Source organism: Hypanus sabinus, chromosome 3, assembly GCF_030144855.1.
Source record: "Hypanus sabinus isolate sHypSab1 chromosome 3, sHypSab1.hap1, whole genome shotgun sequence".
Lineage (NCBI taxonomy): Eukaryota > Metazoa > Chordata > Chondrichthyes > Myliobatiformes > Dasyatidae > Hypanus > Hypanus sabinus.
Window position 1 is genome coordinate 34,487,430 of NC_082708.1, and position 23,234 is coordinate 34,510,663.

The following is a 23,234-nucleotide window of genomic DNA, read 5'->3' on the forward strand; positions in this document are numbered from 1 at the left end:
CAAGCCTTGCAACTCAACTCAGCTTATATAGTATTCAGGTATATTCTTATAGGCCATGGAAATTCATTGCAACATAAAATATAAACTGTTTCTGTATATTTTGTTGGTGCTCCGTAGAAGTTTTGCATTTGCCAGAGAATTTGTCGTACAGAACTCCCTATTAATGCCATCTCAAAGTTAAAGATTACAGTGCCATGTAAAAGTATTCAGCCCTCATTCCTTTCTTCACATAATTGAGTATTACAACCAGGGATTTTAGTCAATTGAACTAAGAATTTTTACTTGTGATAACATGCTCCTTTTTTCACAGTAGAGGACTTTAAAAAAAAGGCAATTTTAAAGTATAGGAAACTAAAAATTCAAAAACTGAAATGCCAGCAGATCAAAAGTATTCACCCCCTTTGCTCAGTACTTAATTGAACCACCTCTCTCAGCCATTACTGCCAGTAGGCTTTTTTGGATAAGTCTATTAGCTTTGCATAATATCATGGAGGAAGATTTGCCTATTCCTCTTGCAAAATTGTTCAAACTGTACCAGGTTGGTTGGGGAGCGGCAGTAGACAGCAATATTGAGGTCTTGCTAGAAATGTTTGATCGGGTTAAGGTTAGGAATCTGACCGGGCATCTCAAGGAAATCAATTTTCTTCATTAGAAGCCACGCCTTAGGTTGTTTAGGTTGTTGCCCTGATGAAAGACGAACTTCCTCCCCAGTTTAAGCTTTCTGGTAGAGGCTAGCAGGTGTTATCCAGGATCTCTGATGTACATTCAGTACCTTTCAGCTGGTCTTGTACCCTTTCCCAGATTTGTGCTCATTTAATATCATTTCCATGACTTGTCTTGAATGTTCTTTTGTCTTCATTTTGGATTGCTCTGTTGAAAATCTGCCATACTGTTGGAACTTTGACAGAGAGGGGTTATTTATTCAGGTGATCCCCCTATTTTCTACATCAACAAATTGGGAGAGATGATAAGGTAATATATAGTATTGCACCTTAGGAAAGTTTGTGTAGAAATTACAAAGGGAGAAAATTACATTTTCAACTTCATATTTGTTTCAATTTTAAATAAATTATTGATAGGTTTTAGAATTTTTTTAACTTAACATGATGCACGATTTTTTGTAGATTAGCTCAAAATATATATTAGCTTATATATTTTAAATGTAGAAAATGAGACAGTAAAATGTGAAAATAGTTGTGAGGGCAGAGCATTTTTTCAAAGCACTGTATAATGAAAATTGGAAGGGTCACAAATCCAAAAGGCTTACAAAACTGTTTGGCCTACCATTGATGCCACCTGATCTGCTAAGTTTTTCAAGCATTTTCTTTTTTTGTAGGTTTATAATGGTGTATCTGATGTGGTTTTATATATATAAAAAGCTAAAGATGCACAATAAACAGGATTTAACACTGAACTAACTGTGTAAGGTATTTGATCAGAAGCTTGATCAAAGAGGTGGGATTTCATTAATGTCTTGAAGGAAGGAAAAGAGGCAGAGAGGAATTGAAGATCATAGGAATTTGTCATCTGAAGGATTGCCCACCAATAGAAGAACAATTAAAATCAGGTATGATTTAGAGGCCAGAACTGGATGAACATATTTCTTAGGAGATGGAATAGATGATATCAGAACAGTCCACATTACCGATGTGAATGTAGACAGTCTTGCTGATAATGTGGACATGGTTAAAAATTCAGCTCAGAGTCATATTTGACTCTATATTTGTGAACAATTGAATGCAACCTGAGAAATTTGCCAGTGAGACAGATGAAGCCAGTATCTTTGAAACTGAGTTTATTGTGAGTGCTGAGGCTGAAGACTGGATAAATGATTTCCACCTTCCCATTTATTTGGAGGAAATAAATGAATGAATTCACTTTATTTCTTATATCCTTCACATACATGAGGAGTAAAAATCTTTGTTTCTGTCTAAATGTGCAATGTACAATCAGAGTACTTTATAATAAATAGAACAGTCAATGTAACATAGAATACACTCAAATCAGCATAAGTTCATTGGTTTGATGGCCTGGTGGAAGAAGCTGTCCCGGAGCCTGTTGGTCCTGGCTTTTATGTTGCGGTGTAGCAGTATGCTACACGCAGCGCTGAAATAACGACACGGAGTCTGCGAGCTGCAGTTGCAAAAAGAGATTTATTCAAACTTCGCGGCCTCGCTTTAAAGCCTTCCTGATCCCACCCTCCCCAGGCGGGAATGCTGTATGCACAGTCCCGTCCCGTCCCGTCCCGCGCGCGGGCTTTTCCCCATGCTGGTGAAGCAGGCTTGGCGCCCTCTTTGGGACTGGCCTCAATGCCAGCGCGCGCCACTTTGTGAGCCAGTTCGAGTGCGCTGGGAAGTGGGTCGCCACAAACCCCCCCCCCCCCCCCCCAGTACCGGCGATACACCCTCCAATGTCCACAGTCTAGGTCGGACTCTATTTGGGAGGTCTGCCTCTGCGCCGCGGTGCCGGAATTTCGACTGGCTGCGCTAAGTCCACATGGGCCGGTTTGAGTCAGTCCACCATGAAAACTTCCTCTTTCCCCCCAATGACCAGCACAAATGTGGACCCGTTGTTTCTGATCACCATAAACGGCCCCTCGTAGGGCCGCTGTATCGGTGCCTGATGTCCGCACCGTCGTACAAAAACGAACTTACAGTTTTGCAGGTCTTTGGGTACACAGGTCGGGTTCTGCCCATGCTGCGAAGTGGGTATGGGGGCCAGGTTACCAAGCCTCGCGTAGTCTGCCCAGGACTGCTGTGGGTTCTTCCTCTTGCCCCCTTGGGGCTGGTATGAACTCTCCTGGGACGACCAGGGGTGCGCTGTACACCAACTCGGCCGACGAGGTGTGCAGATCCTCTTTGGGCGCCGTGCGGATTCCAAGCGGGACCCAGGGAAGCTCATCCACCCAGTTAGGCCCTTTGAGGCGGGCTATGAGAGCTGACTTCAGGTGACGGTGGAAACGCTCCACCAGTCCGTTCGACTGTGGGTGGTAGGCGGTTGTGTGGTGCAGCTGTGTCCCCATAAGGCTGGCCATCGCTGACCACAGGCTGGAGATGAACTGGGTGCCTCTGTCGGAGGTAATGTGGGCCGGTACACCAAAGCCAGATACCCAGGTGGCAACCAGTGCCCGAGCGCAAGATTTGGAGGTGGTGTCGGTGAGCGGGACCGCCTCTGGCCATCTTGTGAACCGGTCCACGATAGGAGGAGCCGCGCTCCTCGCAACACTGGCAGGGGGCCCACGATATCCACATGAATGTGGTCGAAACGCCGGCGGGTGGGGGGGAACTGCTGCGGCAGAGCTTTGGTGTGCCGCTGCACCTTGACTGTTTGGCAGTGCATGCACGTTCTGGCCCATTCACTGACCTGCTTGTGGTGTCCGTGCCAAACGAACCTGTTGGCCACCATCCGGATGGTAGTCCTGATGGAGGGGTGCGCTAAGTTGTGAATGGAGTTGAAAATGCGCCGCCGCCAGGCTGCCGGATCGACGGGGCGGGGTTGGCCAGTGGTGACGTCACAGAGTAGGGTCCTCTCACCTGGGCCTACGGGGAGGTCCTGGAGCTGCAAACCGGAGACTGCAGTCCTGTAACTAGGGATCTCCTCGTCTGCCTGCTCTGCCTCCGCCAGTGCTTCATAGTCTACTCCCTGGGACAGGGCTTGGATGTTAGAGCGGGAGAGGGCGTCCGCCACGACATTGTCCTTTCCCGAGACAGGCCGGACATCCGTCGTGTATTTGGAGATGTAGAACAGATGTCGCTGCTGGCGGGTCGACCAGGGGTCGGATGCTTTCGTGAATGCAAAGGTAAGAGGTTTGTGGTCCGTGAACGCGGTGAAAGGCCTACCTTCTAAGAAGTACCAGAAATGCCGGATTGCCAGGTATAGCGCCAACAGTTCCCAGTTGAAAGCACTGTATTTGAGCTCGGGTGGTGGTAGGTGTTTGCTGAAAAACGCCAGGGGTTCCCAGCGACCCTCGATGAGTTGTTCCAGCATCCCACCGACTGCCGTGTTAGATGCGTCCACTGTGAGGGCAGTAGGGACGTCCGTTCTGGGGTGCACTAATATCGCGGCATTTGCTAAGGCTTCTTTGGTTTTAATGAAAGCGGCGGCAGACTCCTTGTCCCAGGTAATGTCCTTGCCCTTACCTGACATCAGAGCGAACAGGGGGCGCATGATTCGGGCAGCTGAAGGGAGGAAGCGGTGGTAGAAATTCACCATACCCACGAATTCCTGAAGGTCTTTGATTGTGTTGGGTCAGGGGAAATGGCGGACTGCGTCTACCTTAGCGGGCAGAGGGGTTGCCCCGTCTTTAGTAATCCTGTGGCCCAGGAAGTCAATGGTGTCGAGCCTGAACTGGCATTTGGCCGGGTTGATTGTCAGGCCATATTCACTCAGTCGGGCGTAGAGTTGACGGAGGTGGGACAGATGCTCCTGACGACTGCTGCTGGCTATGAGGATGTCGTCCAAGTAGATGAAAGCGAAGTCCAGGTCGAGTCCCACTGCGTCCATTAACCGCTGAAACGTCTGTGCGGCATTCTTTAGGCCGAAAGGCATGCGGAGGAACTCGGAAAGGCCGAAAGGGGTGATGAGTGCCGTTTTGGGGACATCGTCCAGATGCATCGGGATTTGATGGTATCCCCGGACGAGGTCTAGGAGAAGATCTGTACGCCGTGCAGGTTTGCTGCAAAGTCCTGAATGTGTGGCACAGGGTAGCGGTCCGGTGTTATAACCTCGTTCAGCCTGTGGTAGTCGCCGCATGGTCTCCAACCCCCTGTTGCTTTGGGCACCATGTGCAGGGGGGAGCTTCATGGGCTGTCGGACCGCCGTATGATCCCCAATTCCTCCATCCTCTTGAACTCCTCCTTCACCAGTCGGAGCTTGTCCGGGGGAAGCCTTCAAGCACGGGCGTGGAGGGGTGGTCCTTGTGTTAGGATGTGGTGCTGTATGGCTGCCGTGAACTGCAGTGCCAGAACCGATGGGAAATCTGCCAGGACTCTGGTGAAGTTGTTGTCAGACAGCGTGATGGAGTCTAGGTGTGGGGCCGGCAACTGGGCTTCACCCAGGGAGAACGTTTGAATAGTCTCAGCGTGGACCAGTCTCTTCTTTGGCAAGTTGACCAGTAGGCTGTGAGCTCGCAAAAGAATCCACTCCCAGGAACGGTTGGGTTACGGCGGCCATTGTGAAGTCTCACATGAACTGGCTGGAGCTGACCTGTAGCTGCACCGTACGGGTGCCGTTGGTCCTTACTGTGCTGACGCTCGCGGCCCTCAGGGCGGGACCCAGTACTCTGTTGCAGGTGTTGTAACTCGTCAGAGGTAAGACGCTGATCTCGGCTCCGGTGTCGACCAAAAAGCGGCGTCCCGACCGCTTGTCCCAGACATACAGGAGGCTATCCCGATGGCCAGCCGCCGTAGCCATCATCGGCGGCTGGCCCTGGCATTTCCTGGGAACTTGAAGGGCGGGCTACAGTGGCAGGCTTCTGTGCCCCACCGCTGGTGGTAGAAGCACCATTGTTCGTTGACGTCCTCACCCCTGCCTCTGGTATTAGCGGGCTCTGCGGCCTGGCCTGGTCTGGTTTGCTGCTGGGAGCGTGGCCTGGTGATCTGTGTGACGGACGCCCCGCTCTCCTTCTTGGTTTTCCACAGCACATCCACCCAGGCCGCCACCTTCCGGGGGTCGCTGAAATCCGCGTCGGACAGCAGCAGGCGTATGTCCTCGGGCAGCTGCTCCAGGAATGCCTGCTCAAACATGAGGCAGGGCTTGTGTCCTCTGGCCAGGGACAGCATCTCGTTCATCAAAGCCGATGGTGGCCTGTCCCCCAAACCATCCATGTGCAGTAAGCGGGCAGCTCGCTCATGCCGTGAGAATCAGCAAGTCCTTATGAGCAAGGCTTTGAATTCTGTGTATTTGCCGTCCGCTGGGGGTGACTGTGTGAACTCCTCAACCTAGGCCGCTGTTTCCTGGTTGAGGGAGCTCACCATGTAGTAGTAACGTGTGGCATCTGAGGTTATCTGCCGAATGTGGAATTGGGCTTCTGCTTGCTGGAACCATAGGCATCCAGAAGCTTGGCAGTTTTAACAAAACTGCATGAACAGATGAGGCATTGTTCATTTTCAGCCCAAATATCATTTGGGCCGTTGGGGTCACCAATTGTAGCGGTGTGCTACACACAGCGCTGAAATAACGACACGGAGTCGGCGAGTTGCAGTTGCAAAAAGAGATTTATTCAAACTTTGCAGCCTCGCTTTAAAGCCTTCCTGATCCCGCCCTCCCTGGGTGGGAATGCTGTAGGGGGCGCGTATTCACAGTCCCGTCCTGCGCACGGGCTTTTCCCCTTTTCCCCTTCCCCTTGGCGCCCTCTTTGGGACTGGTCTCAATGCTGGTGCGCGCCACTTTGTGAGCGAGTTCCCAGTTCGAGTGCGCTGGGAAGTGGGTCGCCACAGCGGTACCATTTCCCAGATGGTAGCAGCTGGAATAGATTATGGTTGGGATGGTTTGGCTCCCCAGTGATCCTACGGGCCCTTTTTACAAACCTGTCTTTGTAAATGTCCTGAATCATGGGAAGTTCACAACTACTGATGCACAGGGCTGTCTGCACCACTCTGTGCAGAATCCTACGATTAAGGGAAGTACAGTTCCCATACCAGGCAGTGATGCAGCCAGTCAGGATACTCTCAATTGTGCCCCTGTAGAAAGTTCTTAGGATTTGGGGGCCCATACCAAACTTCCTCAACTGTCTGAGGTGAAAGAGGTGCTGTTGTGCCTTCTTCAGCACACAGCTGGTGTGTACAGACCATGTGAGGTCTTCAGTGATCTGGATGCCAAGGAACTTAAAGCTGTTTACCCTCTCAACCCCAGATTCATTGATGTCAATAGGGGTTAGCCCATCTCCATTTCTCCTGTAATCCACAACCAGCTCCTTTGTTGACATTGAGGGAGAGGTTGTTTTCTTGACACCACTGTGTCAGAGAGATGACATCTTCCCTGTAGGCCACCTCGTTATTGTTTGAGATAAGGCCAATCAATGTAGTGTTGTCCTCAAATGTAATTAGAGCTATGAGTGATGACACAGTCATGGCTATACAGGGAGTAAAGGAGGGGACTTAGTTCACAGCCCTGAGGGGCTCCTGTATTGATAAATTGAGAATTTCAAGTATTTGGATATAAACCAATCCAGCAAAAGGCTAAAAATATTAGAACTAGGTGTTATCAACTTTTTGCATCTACTAGGTAGCATTTTTGTGTTTCTGAATGATGTCATCGTGGGGAGGAAGTAGATGAGGAAAGAAAAGATGCATAGATAGAGGCAAGAAAGTAAATCATTGTAAGCAATTGTAGCTGGCTGCAGCTAGATCAATGTGAAACAAGTAAAGGTTAAGAAAGGTCTGAACTGTTCTGTCTCTTTCTTAGCTGCACTGAAGTTTAACTGTGTCATTAGCATATATGCACGTTATAATACTAACCTTGAAGCACATTATTTCTGGTCAGGGTGTACTGAGCTCTCGAGGAAGATTTATTCTGATGGCTGATGCTGATGGAGCTACAAAATTTGCTGATATTGAGAAAGTAGAAGCAGGCTTGAAAGCTCTGCAGCCAGGTCCGGTGAGTATGCCCAGCATTTATTCTGATCTGTGGAAAATGCAGAAAGTTATCTGCAAATGAAATCAATTATTTAGAAGAAGAATTATTTAGTTTATGTTTTTCTTTTAAAGTAATTTGAATGGAATTAAGCGTAAAAAAAATTGCTTTGATACCTGAATTATAAAGGATACTAGCAAGTTGTCTTAAAACAACCTTCTAACCCATTTCTAGAATTCTGCAAGCAAAGGAGAAAGATTTCTTAAGTTGTACAATATAACTAAAATGAGCAAAATACTCGATTTATGCTAGGAACAGTTCCTTATATATATATTATAATTGATTCCTTGGGCCCATGAGTTACTGGAATTATGTGACCATAATTGATTCATTGGGAAATCTATTCCATAATTTGTATTGCGTAAGCTGCTAAAATGTTATTAAGAGACTTAAAGTGCTAATGTAACCTATTTGACACTGACATGGCTTGAAAAATGCCATCTCACAATAAGTTAATAATTTTGGGAAGCTGGCTAACTAAATTTATTCTGTCTTTTAGGATAACATGGCCATTTCATGCGGATCTAGAGCTCATTTGGAGAAAGAAACAGTAGCCAAAGTAAGAGCAAATATTGAGCAATAAATAAATGGATTTGTAATGTGAATTTGAACCCATTGTATTGTTGAAATTAAATAAATGTTTTAATCAGGTTAAATCTACAGGGTACAAAGTTTCAATGATCGTTAAATAGTATAATTTGCATATTTTCCTTTAATCTAACATTGCTTAGTTTAAATTGATTCAAATTGAAATAATACAAAGTACATTGGAAACTTCTTAATTAGTTCATGGCTGAACTATTGGTAAATATTGTGATGTTCTAATTGGTGGCTTGAGATCAACTCTTCAATCCTGACTTCATCAAAAGGCTACACTGCCAAGGTGATAACTTTCAATGTTTCTGACATTCACAGAGTAATTCACTTCTGAAGCAGATTCTTTAGCCCAGCATATTTATGCCAGTAATCAAGTACCCATCGGTATTAATTCCAAATCCCAACACTTGGCCTTGAGTCTTCTGTGTTTTAGTGATTTAAGTGTTTGTCCAGATACTAATTAAATGTGAGAATTTTTGCTTTCATCACCCTTCAGGTAATGCATTATAAATTCCAATCACCCTCTAGATGAAAAAGGGAATCTGAAGAGGAATGTTTTCATCCAGAGGGTGATTGGAATTTAGTCAAACCTATTCCCTGGAAATGTTTTAGACCCTATTTTCGGGAAATGTTTCTTTCTATCTACTCTATCCATGGCCTTTTTTAGTATGCCCTTATCAGATCCCTTCTCCAACTCTCAACCTCATCACTCTCAGGAAAACAAACCTAGCCTATCCAGTCTTCCCTCGTCACCGAAAAGCTCCATCTATGGCAATGTTTTGCAAAACCTTCTTTGCACCCTCCTTGTTGTAATTGCATCTTTTCTATAATGTGACAAACAAAACTCTAAATAGTACTACTCCAGCTGCATTAAATAAAGTGGTAGATAAAAACAAGACAGTTTTAGAAAAACAGTATTAAATAGATAAGTAGCAGAAAATAAGTTGCAGCAGCACCGGAATATCACAGTAATGCACAAAGTGCCGTTAGTACAAGTATTTGAATCCTTGTGTGTGCTCACAGTTTCAGTCATTGTTCTGTTGGAGTGGTGTGATGGAGGCCACAGCTCTGGGGTAGAAGCTGTTCCTCAGTCTATTTGTTCTGGCTTTTAGTGTCCTGAACCTTTTGCTGGATGACAGCAGGTCAAACAGGGAGTGGCCGAGGTGTGTGGTGTCTCTGGTTATGTTGATAGTTTTCCTCCTGAGTCTGCAGGAATAGATGGTGTCCAGTCCTGGGAGCTCCATCCTGACAATTCACTGAGCCACCTTCACCAGACGATGCAGGTCTTGTCACTCAGCAGCTGTGCAGCTGGCATACCACACTGTTGCACTGTTGGTCAGGATGGTTTCAATTGTGCTTCTGTAGAAGTTAAGCAACAGCTTTTGTGGGAGTTTGTCCTGTTTCAGCTTTCTGAGGAAGAAGAGTCTTTGTTCTGCCTTTTGTATAAGAAGTGAGGTGTTGGTGGTCCATGTCAGTGAGGTGATGGTGGTCCATGTAAGCGAGGTGTTGGCGGTCCATGTCAGCGAGGTGTTGGCGGTCCATGTCAGCGAGGTGTTGGCGGTCCATGTCAGCGAGGTGTTGGCGGTCCATGTCAGCGAGGTGTTGGCGGGCCATGTCAGCGAGGTGTTGCTGGGCCATGTCAGCGAGGTGTTGCTGAGCCATGTCAGCGAGGTGTTGCTGGGCCATGTCAGCGAGGTGTTGCTGGGCCATGTCAGCGAGGCGTTGGTGGTCCATGTCAGCGAGGCGTTGGTGGTCCATGTCAGCGAGGCGTTGGTGGTCCATGTCAGCGAGGCGTTGGTGGTCCATGTCAGTGAGGTGTTGGTGGTCCATGTCAGCTGTTCTGACAGCATAACTCCAAGGAACTTTAGGTTTTCCACATTTTCCACTACCTCTCCATGTATGGGGGGGGGGGGGTATACTCTGTCCTTTATCTCCTGAAGTCAGTGATCATCTCTTTTGTTTTAGAAGTGTTAAGGACCAAGTCATGTAGTTGTATCGTAAACTTCCAGCTCGTCTGAAGGCCAAGAAAAGGAAAAAAAAAATCAGTATAATGCAAACACATCAGTGCCAATATAAATATGAGCATCTAATGCTGGTTTATAGATTGATTCAGAACTGAGTTCCAATCCCAGCCTTTAAAGATTAAATGTTCAGTTTGCATACCTCTGAAATTATGTTGTTTGTTGTCAAGAAGTGCTGTAAATGACTAGTTCTCTTCACGTAGAGGACAGACAGCTAACCCCAGAATTTGAAATGAGCATCACATTGGCTTGATTGTTTGAAGTTTTGTTTGTTTTGTTTTAAAACTTCCAGGGAGCCAACATCACAGATGACCTTAATGGCAGCTCTCATTGAAAATGATGAAAAACATCAAATATTCTCATTTTAGCCTACTACGCTGAAAACCACAACTGCATATCTAATATGTACAGTCAGTGATGAGCTTCTTTTGTAATTTATTTTTTTTATTTAAGTTCATCAAACAAACATTTCCATAAGATGTATTTCAGACATTGTACATATACATCATATAATCATATATATCACAAATCTCCACAAAGTATTTATCTGAGGTATATACTTATAGAAAAGAGTGGAAAGAAAAAACAAGCAAAAGGAAAGAACTATGTACAAGTAGGGAGTGATTTTTTTTTACAACAGATTCATTGATTTGTGAGAATAAAATCAGGCCTATGAGGCATTATGTAGTTAACCATTTTTCCCAGCATGAATTGTTCCAGCTTATGATTAACAGATGCTGTTATCTTCTCCATTTTGTAAATGCCCATTGTAATTTCCATCCATGTATTTAAAGTTGGGCTCTCCTGTGATAACCATTTCTTAGTAAGAGTCTTTTTACCAGCCACCAACAGTATATTTATTAAATATTTATCTCTTTTCAACCATTCTTGAGGTATATATCCAAAATATATGGTCTTATTCTCCAAGGGTATTTCACATTTAAAGATGTCTTGTAGGGCATTGTGTATCCCCCTCCAATAGTTTTTGATAACAGGGCAGTCCCAAAAAATATGATAATGATTTGCATTTTGATTTCCACAATTTCTCCAGCAAACAGGGAGGTTACTATCATAATGGGATTTCTGAGAGGGTGTAATAAAATATCTTATCAAGTTTTTCCATCTAAACTCCCTCCATTTCTGTAAATTGGTACACTTCCATTGATATCTCCATATTGTTGTCCATTCTTCCTCAGATATAATTATCCCTCCTTCTTTCTCCCATTTTGTTTTAATGTATGAAGTCGAATATGTTTTAAGATTTGACAACCCCTGTTACATGCTTGAAATGATTCTACTACCATTATCTGAATTATATGCTTTTCTAAAGAGCTCTATCAAGCATGTATTTGCCTTGGTTACATTTTTAAGCGTCTTATAAACATGTTGTCGCATCTGTAAATACCGATTAAAAATCTTGTTTTTCTAGTAAGTGTTTTCTCTTTAAGCATTTCAAAACTGAACAGTGTTCCTTCTTTCATTATGTTGCAAAGAACTGTTATTCCTTTAGCTGTCCAGTCCTTAAATCTAGCATCCAATTTATTTGGTGTAAAATCAGAGTCATATGCGCACCATTTAAGAATTGCAATATCTCCCTCTAGATTATATTCTTTTATAGTGGTTTTCCATTTTTAAGAGTCAATTTCACCCATGGGTTATCAATAGTATTTATGTACCTTTGCAGGTTTTCAGCCAAAATTCCTTGTGTGGGGATGGGAAGTACCCACTCCTCAATGTTTTTCCATTGAGCGTCATATGATGGGCTGCACCAACATATCACAGCTCTCAATTGTGCTGCAAAATAATAATCTCTAAGAGAAGGCAAGCACCATCCCCCCTTTTCCTTTGCTAATTGCAAAATTTTGAGATGAACTCTAGGCCTTTTACCCTGCCAAATATACCTTGATAGCATCTTGTTCCATTCATTGAATTAATTTTGATTAATCTCTATTAGTAGGGTCTGAAAGAGATATAATAGTCTGGGCAGTATATTCATTTTTAAAAATTCAATTCTTGAACTGAGACTGAAAAAAGGAATCAGGCTCCATCTTACCACATCTTCCTTAATTTTTTTTATATAGAGGCTGATAGTTACATTCTGATAATTTTGCCAAATCTTTTGGCATAATGATGCCCAAATATTTGAAAGAATCTGTGTGCCATGCCCAGGGGTATCGACTTGCAATTACTCTTGGTGGGCTATAGTAATATGAAAGTAATTGGGTTTTATCTAAATTGATCTTGTATCCTGATAATTGACCATATTGTTCAAAGGATTGCATCAAATTAGATAAAGAGTATGTTGGTTGCCCTAGATCGGGGGTCGGCAACCTGCGGCTCCCGAGCCATTTGTGGCTCTTTCACCTCTGTACTGCGGCTCCCTGTGGCTTTGGGAAATAATTGGTCAGTATTTAATTAAAATGTATTTTATGTTAGTTTGTTAGCTTTTGAAATGTAATTATGGTGATCTTGTACAACCTAAGTGTAGCGACACATTTCCTGCCACATCCGAAACGGCTCACAATTAGCCAGCATTCCGGCTAAGGGAGATAGCCTACGGGGGTTTGTGAGTACGCGTCTTTTGCAGCATCTGCGTCCATGGGGGCTGGGTTGAGGGAGGCTTAAAAGCAAGGCTGTTTAGTTCGAATAAAGCTATCTTTGACTGCAGTTTACTGACACCGCTACAACGTGTTTTTATCGCTGGCTGTCCAGACGGAAGGTGCTGAAACGCTTTGTCGCGTGTCTGGAAGAAGTGAAAACTTTCCTGGGCAGCAAAGGGCTCACCTTTCCTGAGCTGGAACAGCCAGAGTGGCTGGAAAAGCTACACTTCATGGTAGACATGACAGCGCACCTGAACACGCTGAACACAGCTCTTCAGGGGAAAGGACGTACAGCCCTGCACATGTTGGAGGATGTTTTGGCATTCGAGCGCAAGTTGACAGTGCTTGCCAGAGATTTACAGAAAGGCACTTTGTCTCACTTCCCCAATTTGAGAGAGTTCAAACAAGGTCACGACATGATAATTTCGGAGTATTTACATTCTGCAATCATCGCAATGCAAACATCGTTTGGGGAACGCTTCTGTGAGTTCAGAGAGGAAAAAAACACATTATCCTTCCCGGTCACTCCCTTAAGCATCGATCCTTCCCTACTGAATACGACTGCATTGGCAGGTGTGAGTCAACCTGATCTTGAGATGGAACTGGCCGACATAGCCGACAAAGACATATGGGTGTCCAAGTTTAGACGCTTGACAGCAGACCTTGAAGATGTTGCCCGTCAGAAGGCCGTTCTTGCTCAGAAACACAAATGGAGTGATATTGAAAACCTCACAGATGACAGCTTGCGATCCTGTGTAAAGATGAAGGTGACATCATACAGCCCTGATGTGCAGACGCTGTGCGCTGAGGTCCAGGAGCAGAAATCCCATTAACCAAGTATGATAAATATTTTAATTGCCTATTATTTTACTTATATTCATATTTTTTCATTGTTCAGTGAAATAGTCCTTTCATTTTTCAGGATGACAGCTGGCTGACGTTATTTTTGGTTTGCTGCTGGCGGAAAATTTAAGTTCGGCGTTTTTCATAAATACAAGAAGGACTCAAATAGACATTGAATATTTTACTTAAAAGTAACTTTCAACCCAACGTCTTTTTTTCGGAGTTCAAAATGTTTTTGTTGCATGCAGAAATGTAATTTCGTTTTCTCTGCAGGAGTTCATCAATTTCATAAATGCAACACATTATAGTTTGTTTATACATAGCATAAAGGCAAAAAAAACGTTGTATGCAGTGTTATTTCATTTTAAATGTCAAACGGGTTTTGCGGCTCCCAGTGTTTTCTTTTCTGTGGGAAACGGGTCCAAGTGGCTCTTTCAGTGGTAAAGGTTGCTGACCCCTGCCCTAGATAGATCAAAATGTCATCCGCATAACAAGCCAATTTATGCTCTGTCCCTTTAATAGTAATTCCCCTGATATCTTTATCTTGTCTGATGTATTGAGCTAATGGTTCCAGATATGGCGCGAAGAGTAGTGGTGACCATGCACAACCATGTCTCGTGCCCCTTTTTAGGGTAAGACTATTTGATAAATATCCATTGATTTTAATCCTAGCAGTAGGATTGTCATATAGTGTCTGAATAGTTTTAATAATTGTGTCTTGGAAACCAAATCTATGTAAAACTCTGTAAAGAAAATTCCAATTTACCAAATCAAATACTTTTTCAGCGACCACGCTTATCACTATTGCTTCGATTTTATTTTTTGTATATGATCCATAATGTGAAATGTCCTTCGTATATTGTCTTGAGTCTGGCGTTGTCGTATAAAACCTCTCTGATCATTACTTATCAGTATGGGTAGAAACTCCTCTAATTGTTTGGCCATGATGGAGGTAAATAACCTATAATCTACATTAAGAACGGATATTGGTCTAAATGACCCCCATTCCATTTTATCCTTGCCTTCTTTCGGTATAGCTGAGATTATCGCTTCCTTCCAACTGGGTGGCACTTGTGCCTTTTTTAGAGCCCAGTTCAGTGTGGGGAGTAAAAGGAATGAACTCATTTTAAAATTCTTTTTACCACTCTGCTGTATACCCATCTGATCCTGGTGACTTGCTTAATTTAAGCCTACTAATTGCAGCTTTTAATTCAACTTCAGTTATGTCAGCAGTCAGCCTTCTATTTTGTTCTTCGCTTAAAGTGGGTAACTAGAGAATTCAAGAAAATGTCAGTTTGGGTTATGCTTCCCCCTGGAACTTTGGAATATAGCGTTTTGTAAAACATTTCAAAAGCTTCTTGAATTTCACTTAGCTTATTTTTTATCATTTTCGTTCTTGAGTCCCTAATTCTATGAATTGTATTTTCTGCTATCTTTTTTTTTCAGTTTCCACACCAGTATTTTCATAGATTTTGATCCACTTTCATAATGTCTCTTTCAGAAACATTAAGTTTTTCCTGATCTCTTGAGTAGCCAAATTATTTATTTCATTCCTAATTCTTTTAATTTCCCCTAATGTATCCTGTGCCAAATTCAATTTGTGTTTTTTCTCTAGTTCCTTCAGTCTATTTTGTAATTCCTCTAATGTTTTATTCCTTATTTTTTTCTTATATGAAGATATCGCTATAATTTTCCCTCTTAAGACTGCCTTCAGAGTATCCCATAAAATGGGAGGTGAAACCTCTCCATTATCATTAAATTCTAAGTAGAGACCAATTTCTTTTTTAATTTGTTCCTTAAAGTACGGATCATTGAGTAGACTTGAATTTAGTTTCCAAATAGTATTCTTTGGTTGTAGGTCAAAATCAACAGATAAATATTATAGGTGCATGGTCAATTACATCTATTGTCCCAATTCCACAGGTGTTTATTTTGTCTTTGTCTTTCCAACTGTTATGTAATAGTCTATTCTTGTATATACAGAATGTGGAGCAGAATAATGAGTGTAATCCCTTTTCTGTCAGGGAAAAGGTCCCTCCATAAATCAATTAAACCAACATCCTCAAAAAGTGTATTAACTTTCTTATGTAAAGATTTTGTTTCATAGGTTTTTCTATTGAAAGAGTCTAAGTTTGGTTGTAATTGTAAATTTAAGTCTCCCCCACTTATCAGGAGACCTTCTGTTTCTGTTACCATAATATCAGTAATTTTCTGAAAGAAACCAATATCACTTCCCGGGGGTGCGTATATATTCAATAGAGTAACTGGATTGCCGTCTATATTCCCCCTTACCAGAATATATCTGCCTTCTTTATCTCCCATTACGAATATTTTTTCAAAAGTTAGCTTACTTGAGATAAGAATAGCAACTCCTCTCCTATGTCCTGACTTATATGAGGAGAAAAACAGATTAGTGAAGCCCATTCTCTTTAGTTTTTTATGCTCATTATCACTTAAATGAGTTTCCTGTAAATATACTACATGGGCTTGTTCTTTTTTCATTTTGGATAAAATTCTCTTACGTTTGATTGGATTTAATAGCCCATTTACATTAAAAGAAATGAATTTTAGCTTGTCCTTAGCCATCTGTATTTATCTGTCAATGTGTCATTGAAATTAGAATAAAACTTAATCGATCTACTCCCTGAACAAATAAGAACCAAGAAACTCAAATAATAACAAAAATGGCAACAAACATGTGATTCCAAGGCTGAGGTCTCTAGTAAATGACCCTCCGTTGAGGTAGAGGAAATGTCTCGCTGTGGGGGATAACCCCTCCTATTTGTGAGTTGAGGGCCCCATTGCAGTATTCATAAAAGTCAGTGAACAAATCCATTACACAGAAAAGATTTCCCTGTGTACTATATATACATATATATATACACACACACATTACACATATACATATATGCACACATATACATTTATATATATATATATATATACATACACATACATATTCTTATTTTGGTGGGGAAAAAGGAGTAAGTGAGCGAAGAAAGAATAACAACTAAGTAATATAAAATCCACATTATAAGTATTTCTCGAGATAGGTATATCACCGTGTACTTTTGCTTCTGTTTAGCTTCTCAGCATGTTTAAAGTTAGCCAAACCTTTTGGCTTTTCTGAAAGGGGTGAGGACTGTCTTTGGGGAAACTCCTGGTCTCTTCCTGATATGTTTCTCTCGGCTTCCTCCCGTCTCCTGCCTTCTCGATTCTCGCACTATTTCCCAAGCTGAGCGAGACAATTCCTCAGCCAGGCTTTCTTTCGTTTTGGTCATGCTGACGGACAACCCTCTGGCCTTCGTGTCTGTAGTTGCCTCTTCCACTGTCTGGTACAACTGCGACCCGTTGTCATAAAACACTCGAAGTTTAACAGGGCATGGAGTTTGAAATCTAATCTTATTTTGCTTTAGTACTCGCTTTACTTCGGAGTATTCTTTGCGTTTCTGGAGGACCGCGGGGGGGGGGGGGGGGGTAATCTTGGTTGAAATGTATTAATTTAACCTCTATAAACACTATCTTCTGACCCCAGGCCCTTCGTAGAATCTCCACCTTGGTGTTGTACCGAAGGAATTTTATTATTATTGAGTGTGGCTTTCTATCTTGGGTAGGTTTTGGGACTGGCGTTCTCTCGATTTCCAGCTTCATAGCCGGGGGAAGATCTAGCGCGTCCCGCAGTAACTTTCCGACAAACTCCGTCATAGACGGGCCCTCCACTCCTTCGGGAATGTTGTAGATTCTGATATTTTTCCGCCGTGATCTTCCCTCCAGATCAAGCAGTTTACCTTCTTGGTGATGTATGATTTTTATTGTCTTGCTCAGTATCCGTTCCACGTTTTGAATGCGATCTTCCACCTTCTCAATGTGAGTCTCTGGCACCGCTATTTTTTGATTAACACTGGTGAGCTCTGCCTTAGTATCCCGGAGCTGCTGCTTTATTTCATTCTGGACTTCGAAGACATTCACCGCTTCGACTGAACGAGACCTGGCGACCGCCTCGCTCGCACGCGGTCGGGTCGGAGAGCCGCTTGCTGCACTCCTCTTGGATGCAGGCTCCGCAGTGTCGCTTTTTTAATTTCTGTTCTTTTTCCCCATTCTTGCCCCTCTTTTCAGTTCAAATATTTTCTGAAAAATATTATATTTGACAGGTTAATGGGGCTTAATACATGTTTTTCCGAAGGAGCTAGTGCTTAAGCTACCACTCTCGATGATGACGTCACCAGAAAAACCCCAGTGATGAGGTTCTAATGCAGTTGAACGATTCACATAAAACCAATGGAAATAGACTGGTCTGTGACCGGCAGAATTTCTTTCAGCTTCCTATTACATCCTAAATTTGTGCTAGTAAGTTAATTGACTACTGTAGTAATCTGTTTTGTATGCACAGTAAGTGAGAGAGAATAAGTTGCTACAGAAATAAAATAAGAGGGTGATAGAATTAGGCAGCATCTATAGGAAGAAGTACTGTCGATGTTTCGGGTCGAAATTCTTTGTCAGGAGTCCTGACGAAGGGTCTCAGCCCAAAACGTCGACAGTGCTTCTTCCTGTAGATGCTGCCTGGTCTGCTGCGTTCCACCAGCATTTTGTGTGTGTTGCTTGAATTTCCAGCCTCTGCAGATTTTCTCATGCAGGGTAATAGAATTGTTGGGATTCCTCTGGCAAGAGCCTACTTGAACCCAATGGCCTCCTTTGTTGTAATAAATGATATCCTTTTCGGTCATTCCTTAGTTCGTCATTGTTTCTGAAACATAATGATTTCTAATTTGAAAGTGTCTGCAAAGCATCTATTTCATGTGCATGCTATTGTCGTAAAGAAATTCCCATGCCTGTACTCATTGGGGCCTACTTTTGTTTTTCTTATTCTTTTCCATTTTGCACTCTCAATTCTTAAAATACAATTTTTTTGAATCTTACAAGCATTTTTCATTTTATTTTCCCTGTCATTTTTTGAACTACGTCAATTTTGTTATCAACATCTTTTGATGAGGTTTTAACTTCCGTTTCAGCGTTCTTATTTTCGGACGTTACTCATGTATGGGTTCCATTTTCTGGTATGGTTTCTGTGTGTAAGAGGAGTGAGGGATACACAATGCGGCTTCAAGCTTTTAACTAGAGAAGCAGCTCGAAGGACCTTCTCAACTTTGCATGTGGACCGATGGTATGTTTTTGAATTACACCATGTTACAAAGTTTAAAGTGCTTTTTGGATGTACAGATTTATTGAATTTGCTTAATTTGAATCTTTAAGTAAGTCAATTTTGTATTTGTTAGGGGATTGCACTACTGTTCCATTTTGTTGCATAAAGTAATTTATAAATGAACTGTATATAGGAAGAAATGGATTTATTCACAGATCAGGTGAGTAAGATGGACGAGTTCCCTGGAAGGTAAATGGAAGTGGTGCCCCAGATCCAGCATGAACTACTCTATTACCTTGAAAACATTGATTGATTTAGCCCTTAATCTTCTGTATTCCAATTACAAATGTCTGTCTCTAGTGGATTATTTAATGAATGATCAGACTTTAGAACCTAATGGCCAGCTGTCATTGTGAAAGGTTGTGAGAGACAGAAAGAGAAAAGGTGGAGAAACATGTTTTTAGGGTGTTTTGTTCTTTGTATACACTGTGAGCTTACTACTTGTTTTCCTTCCCATAATCTTATAATGTTTTCTTCTACTACATTTTAGGGCTTTTGATGTGGAGCTTCTCTATATAGCCCAATGTTTAAAGATTCCAATTGCAGAAGTTGCCGTTCAATGGACAGAGATAGAGGGTAAGAACCTTATGTAGAAGCTAATGAAACCACAGCCACCACTTACTCTTGCCCAAGCTGTACCAAACTATATAGATCTCGGATTGGCCTCTACAGCCACCTGAGGGCTCACCAATAGACAAGCCTTTAGGACAGGTTCTCAACCTGAGCTCTACACACCCCGTTCTTAATGGTATTGGTCCATAACATAAAAAAGGTTGGGAACTCCTGTCTTAGGGGAACATCTTATTCAACTCGAGTGATCAAACTGCTTGAGTCTGATATGCAGAAAATGCTAGAAAATCTCAGCAGATCAGATAGTATCTGTACAAAGAGAAACTGTTCATGTTTGGATTCAAAGTCTTTTCATTAGAAATAGTGTAGGTAGTAGAGAAGGCAGGGGAGGATGGTAAGAGGGTTCTTAGTGAAAGGCTGAAATTGTGTAGTTATTATGTGGTTGGTGAGCTCCTTTATGCTATGATTGCTAATATTGTGAAGTCTGGGTAATCTAGCCCGCTGTGTTTACCAGCATTTCACTTTTAGTTTCAGAAGTAGTCTCTTTGTTTTTTAAATTTTCAGCTTGTGTACAAAGTTGGGTTGGCTACTAAAGGAATTTTGATTGTTTGTCTCTCTTGCTGTCTCCCCAGTTGTTGCTGCCTTGCATCGTAGTCTCAATGTTTATTCTTTTGATGTTAGAATAGTATATGTGGCTGAAATTAGCTGGTTTTCATATATGGATATGTTCCTTTTATAAACTGTTCCTAGAATACTGTTGAAATAAAAGTAAAATGTAAGGTTTTCTAAGGAGTGAGCTTTAAAGCTTACATCAGAAAATATATAGTATCAAAGATTTTGCTCTAGTTGGTGTGTGAAAGGAAGTAGAGGATTAGAATTCTTCTTTTAGAAAGAGTATTTGAAGTGATTTCACGTTGTAACCGTGTTTAATTTTTGGGGGGCATTTATTTGATAATTTTGTAAGGTTCAACACCTTAAATAATTCCTCTAGCTGAACCTTAATCTAAGTCTTTACCAGATTTCCAACTAACAGTTCTCCATTTTTTTTTGTGACTGGGGCCATGAAAGTAATAACTGGTTACATAGCATATAGAATATAGAACAGTACAGCACAGTAAAGGCCCTTTGCCCCACAATGATGTACTGACCTTTTAATGTACCCCAAGATCAATCTAACCTTTCCCTCCTATATAACCTCTCAATTTTTCTTTCATCTGTGTGCCTATCTAAGAGTCCCTTAAATGTCCCTAATGTATTACCATCCCTGGCAATGCATTCCATACACTTACCACTCACTGTGTGTATTAAAAAAAAACTACCCCTCACACCACCCTATGCTCTCTTCCAAATCTATTGAAATAACAACCTCTCATATTAGCCATTGCCACTCTGGGGAGAAAGGTGCTGTCTATCCACTTTATCTATGCCTTTGATCATGTATACCTCTGACAAAACCCCTCTCATTCTCCTTTGATAAGTCCTACCATGCTCAACCTTTCCTCATAAGACATACTCTCTAATTCAGGCAGCATCCTGGTAAATCTTTGCACCCTCTCTAAAGCTTCCACATCTTTTCTATATTGCGGCAACCAGAACTGAATACAATACTCCCAAGTGTGGTCCAAAATATTTTATAGAGCTGCAACGTTATTTCACAGCTCTTGAACTCAATCCCCCAACTAATGAAGGCCAACACTCCATATACCTTCTAAACTATCCTATCAACTTGTGTGACAACTTTAAGGGATCTATGGCTGTGGACTCTAAGATCCCTCTTTTCTTCAATGCTGCTATGAGGCCTGCTATTGATCTTAGAACATAGAAAAACCTACAGCACAATACAGGCCTTGGGCCCTTTGCATCACTTTCTTCTGGATTGAACTCCATCTGCCACTTCTCTGCCCAGCTCTGCATCCTATCAATGTCCCACTGTAATCTACAACAACCTTCTATACTATCCAGAATACCACAAAACATCAATAGTCACTGACTTCCTGGTAGAATATGCTCCAACTACTACCACCTTCTGCCTTCTGTAGGCAAGCCAATTCTGAATCCGTGCAGCCAGGTTTCCCTGGATCCACGCATGTTTCCTGACTTTCTGAATGATCCTATAATGGGGAGCCGTATCAAACGTCATTCTAAAATCCATATACACAACATCCAAGGCTGTAACCTTCATCAATTTGTCACTTCCTCAAAGAAATCTTTCAGGTTCATGAGGCTGACCTACGCCCCACAAAGCCATGTTGATTATCCCCAGTCAGACTATGCCTCTCCAAATGCTCATAAGTCCTGTCCCTAAGAATCCTCTCCAATATTTTGTCCGCCACTGATGTAAACCTCACTGGTCTATAAATCCCAGGATGAATGCTATGACCTTTTTTTTTGAACAAAGGAATGATGTTTACCATTCTCCAGTTCTCTGGTACTACTCCTCTAGCTAGAGAGGATGCAAAGGTAATTGCCAATGGTACAACAATCTCTCCCCTCGCTTCCCGTAGTAACCTGGGATATATCCCGTACATCCCCGCAGACTTGTTTATTCTAATGTTACTACACTGCTCCAACACTGCTTTTTTCTTAACCTCAACAAGCAGTAGCACATTAGTCTGTTCTACACTGATCTTATATTCATAAAGGTCCCTCTTCCTGGTAAACACTGCACTATTCTTAAGGATGTGTCCTACCTCCTGTGCCACAGCATGTTTCCCTCTTTACCCTTGACTAGTCCTCACCTCATTCTTTACGAACAGAGCCTTGAAGAATTATTCACCCCTCACAACTATTTTCACATTTTATTATCTCATTTTCTATATTTAAAATATATTGAAGAAGGATTTTTAGCTAATGTACAGAACATTGTGCGTCATGTGAAATTAAAAGAAAAATTCCAAAACTATCAACAATTTACTAAGAATCAAAAACCAAAATAGTGTGGGTGGAAAAAGTAGTCAGCCCCTTTGTAATGACTGTGCTATACTACACAGGTGCAATGCTATACTAACCATGTTGGTATTACCTCAACAACTCACCCAATTTATTGATATAGAAAATTGGAGGATCACCTGTTTTCAATGATTTCATAGTAAATACTCTTTCTCTCTGTAAGATCCAACGGTATGGTATATTTTCACCAGACCAAACCAAAATGAAGACAAAAGAACATTCTAGATAAGTCAGGGGAATGATAATAGAGAAGCACAAATCTGGGAAAGGATGCAAGACCACCTCAACGACATTGAACATCCCTTGGAACTCAGTGTAGTCCATTGTGGAAAAAATATGTAACTACAGTCACACTGCCTAGGTTAGAATACTCCTCTAAACTTTGTCACCAGAGAAGACTGGCACTTATAAAAGAGGCTAGTGTGACACCAATGATCACTGAGCTGCAGCAGTCAATGGCTACAACTGGAGACAAAGTTAATGGCCCCACATTCAAAACGCTGGTGGAACACAGCAGGCCAGGCAGCATCCACAGGGAGAAACACTGTTGACATTTCGGGCTGAGACCCTTTGTCAGGACTAACTGAAAGGAAAGATAGAGATTTGAAAGTAGGGAAAGGGATACAAAGTGATAGGAGAAGACTGGAGGGGGGTGGGTTGAAGCTGAGAGCCAGAAAGGTGATTGGCAAAAGGGATACAGAGCTAGAGAAGGGAAAGGATCATGGGATGGGAGGCCTCGGGAGAAAGAAAGGGGGAGGGGAGCACCAGAGGGAGATGGAGAACAGGCAGAGAGAGAAAGAAAAAAAGGGAGGATAAACTAAA

The 23,234-nt window shown here is 42.4% G+C and overlaps 1 protein-coding gene across 1 annotated transcript in view; it reads left to right on the plus strand.

The window, feature by feature from the left end:
• Window positions 1-23,234, plus strand: part of alg5 (ALG5 dolichyl-phosphate beta-glucosyltransferase) — a 48,192-nt gene that overhangs the window by 18,313 nt on the left and 6,645 nt on the right. Inside the window, exons 6-9 of the mRNA XM_059964064.1 lie at window positions 7,483-7,596; window positions 8,132-8,191; window positions 18,703-18,854; window positions 19,384-19,469. Coding sequence (XP_059820047.1) covers window positions 7,483-7,596; window positions 8,132-8,191; window positions 18,703-18,854; window positions 19,384-19,469 — 412 coding nt within the window. The remainder of the gene's footprint in view (window positions 1-7,482; window positions 7,597-8,131; window positions 8,192-18,702; window positions 18,855-19,383; window positions 19,470-23,234) is intronic.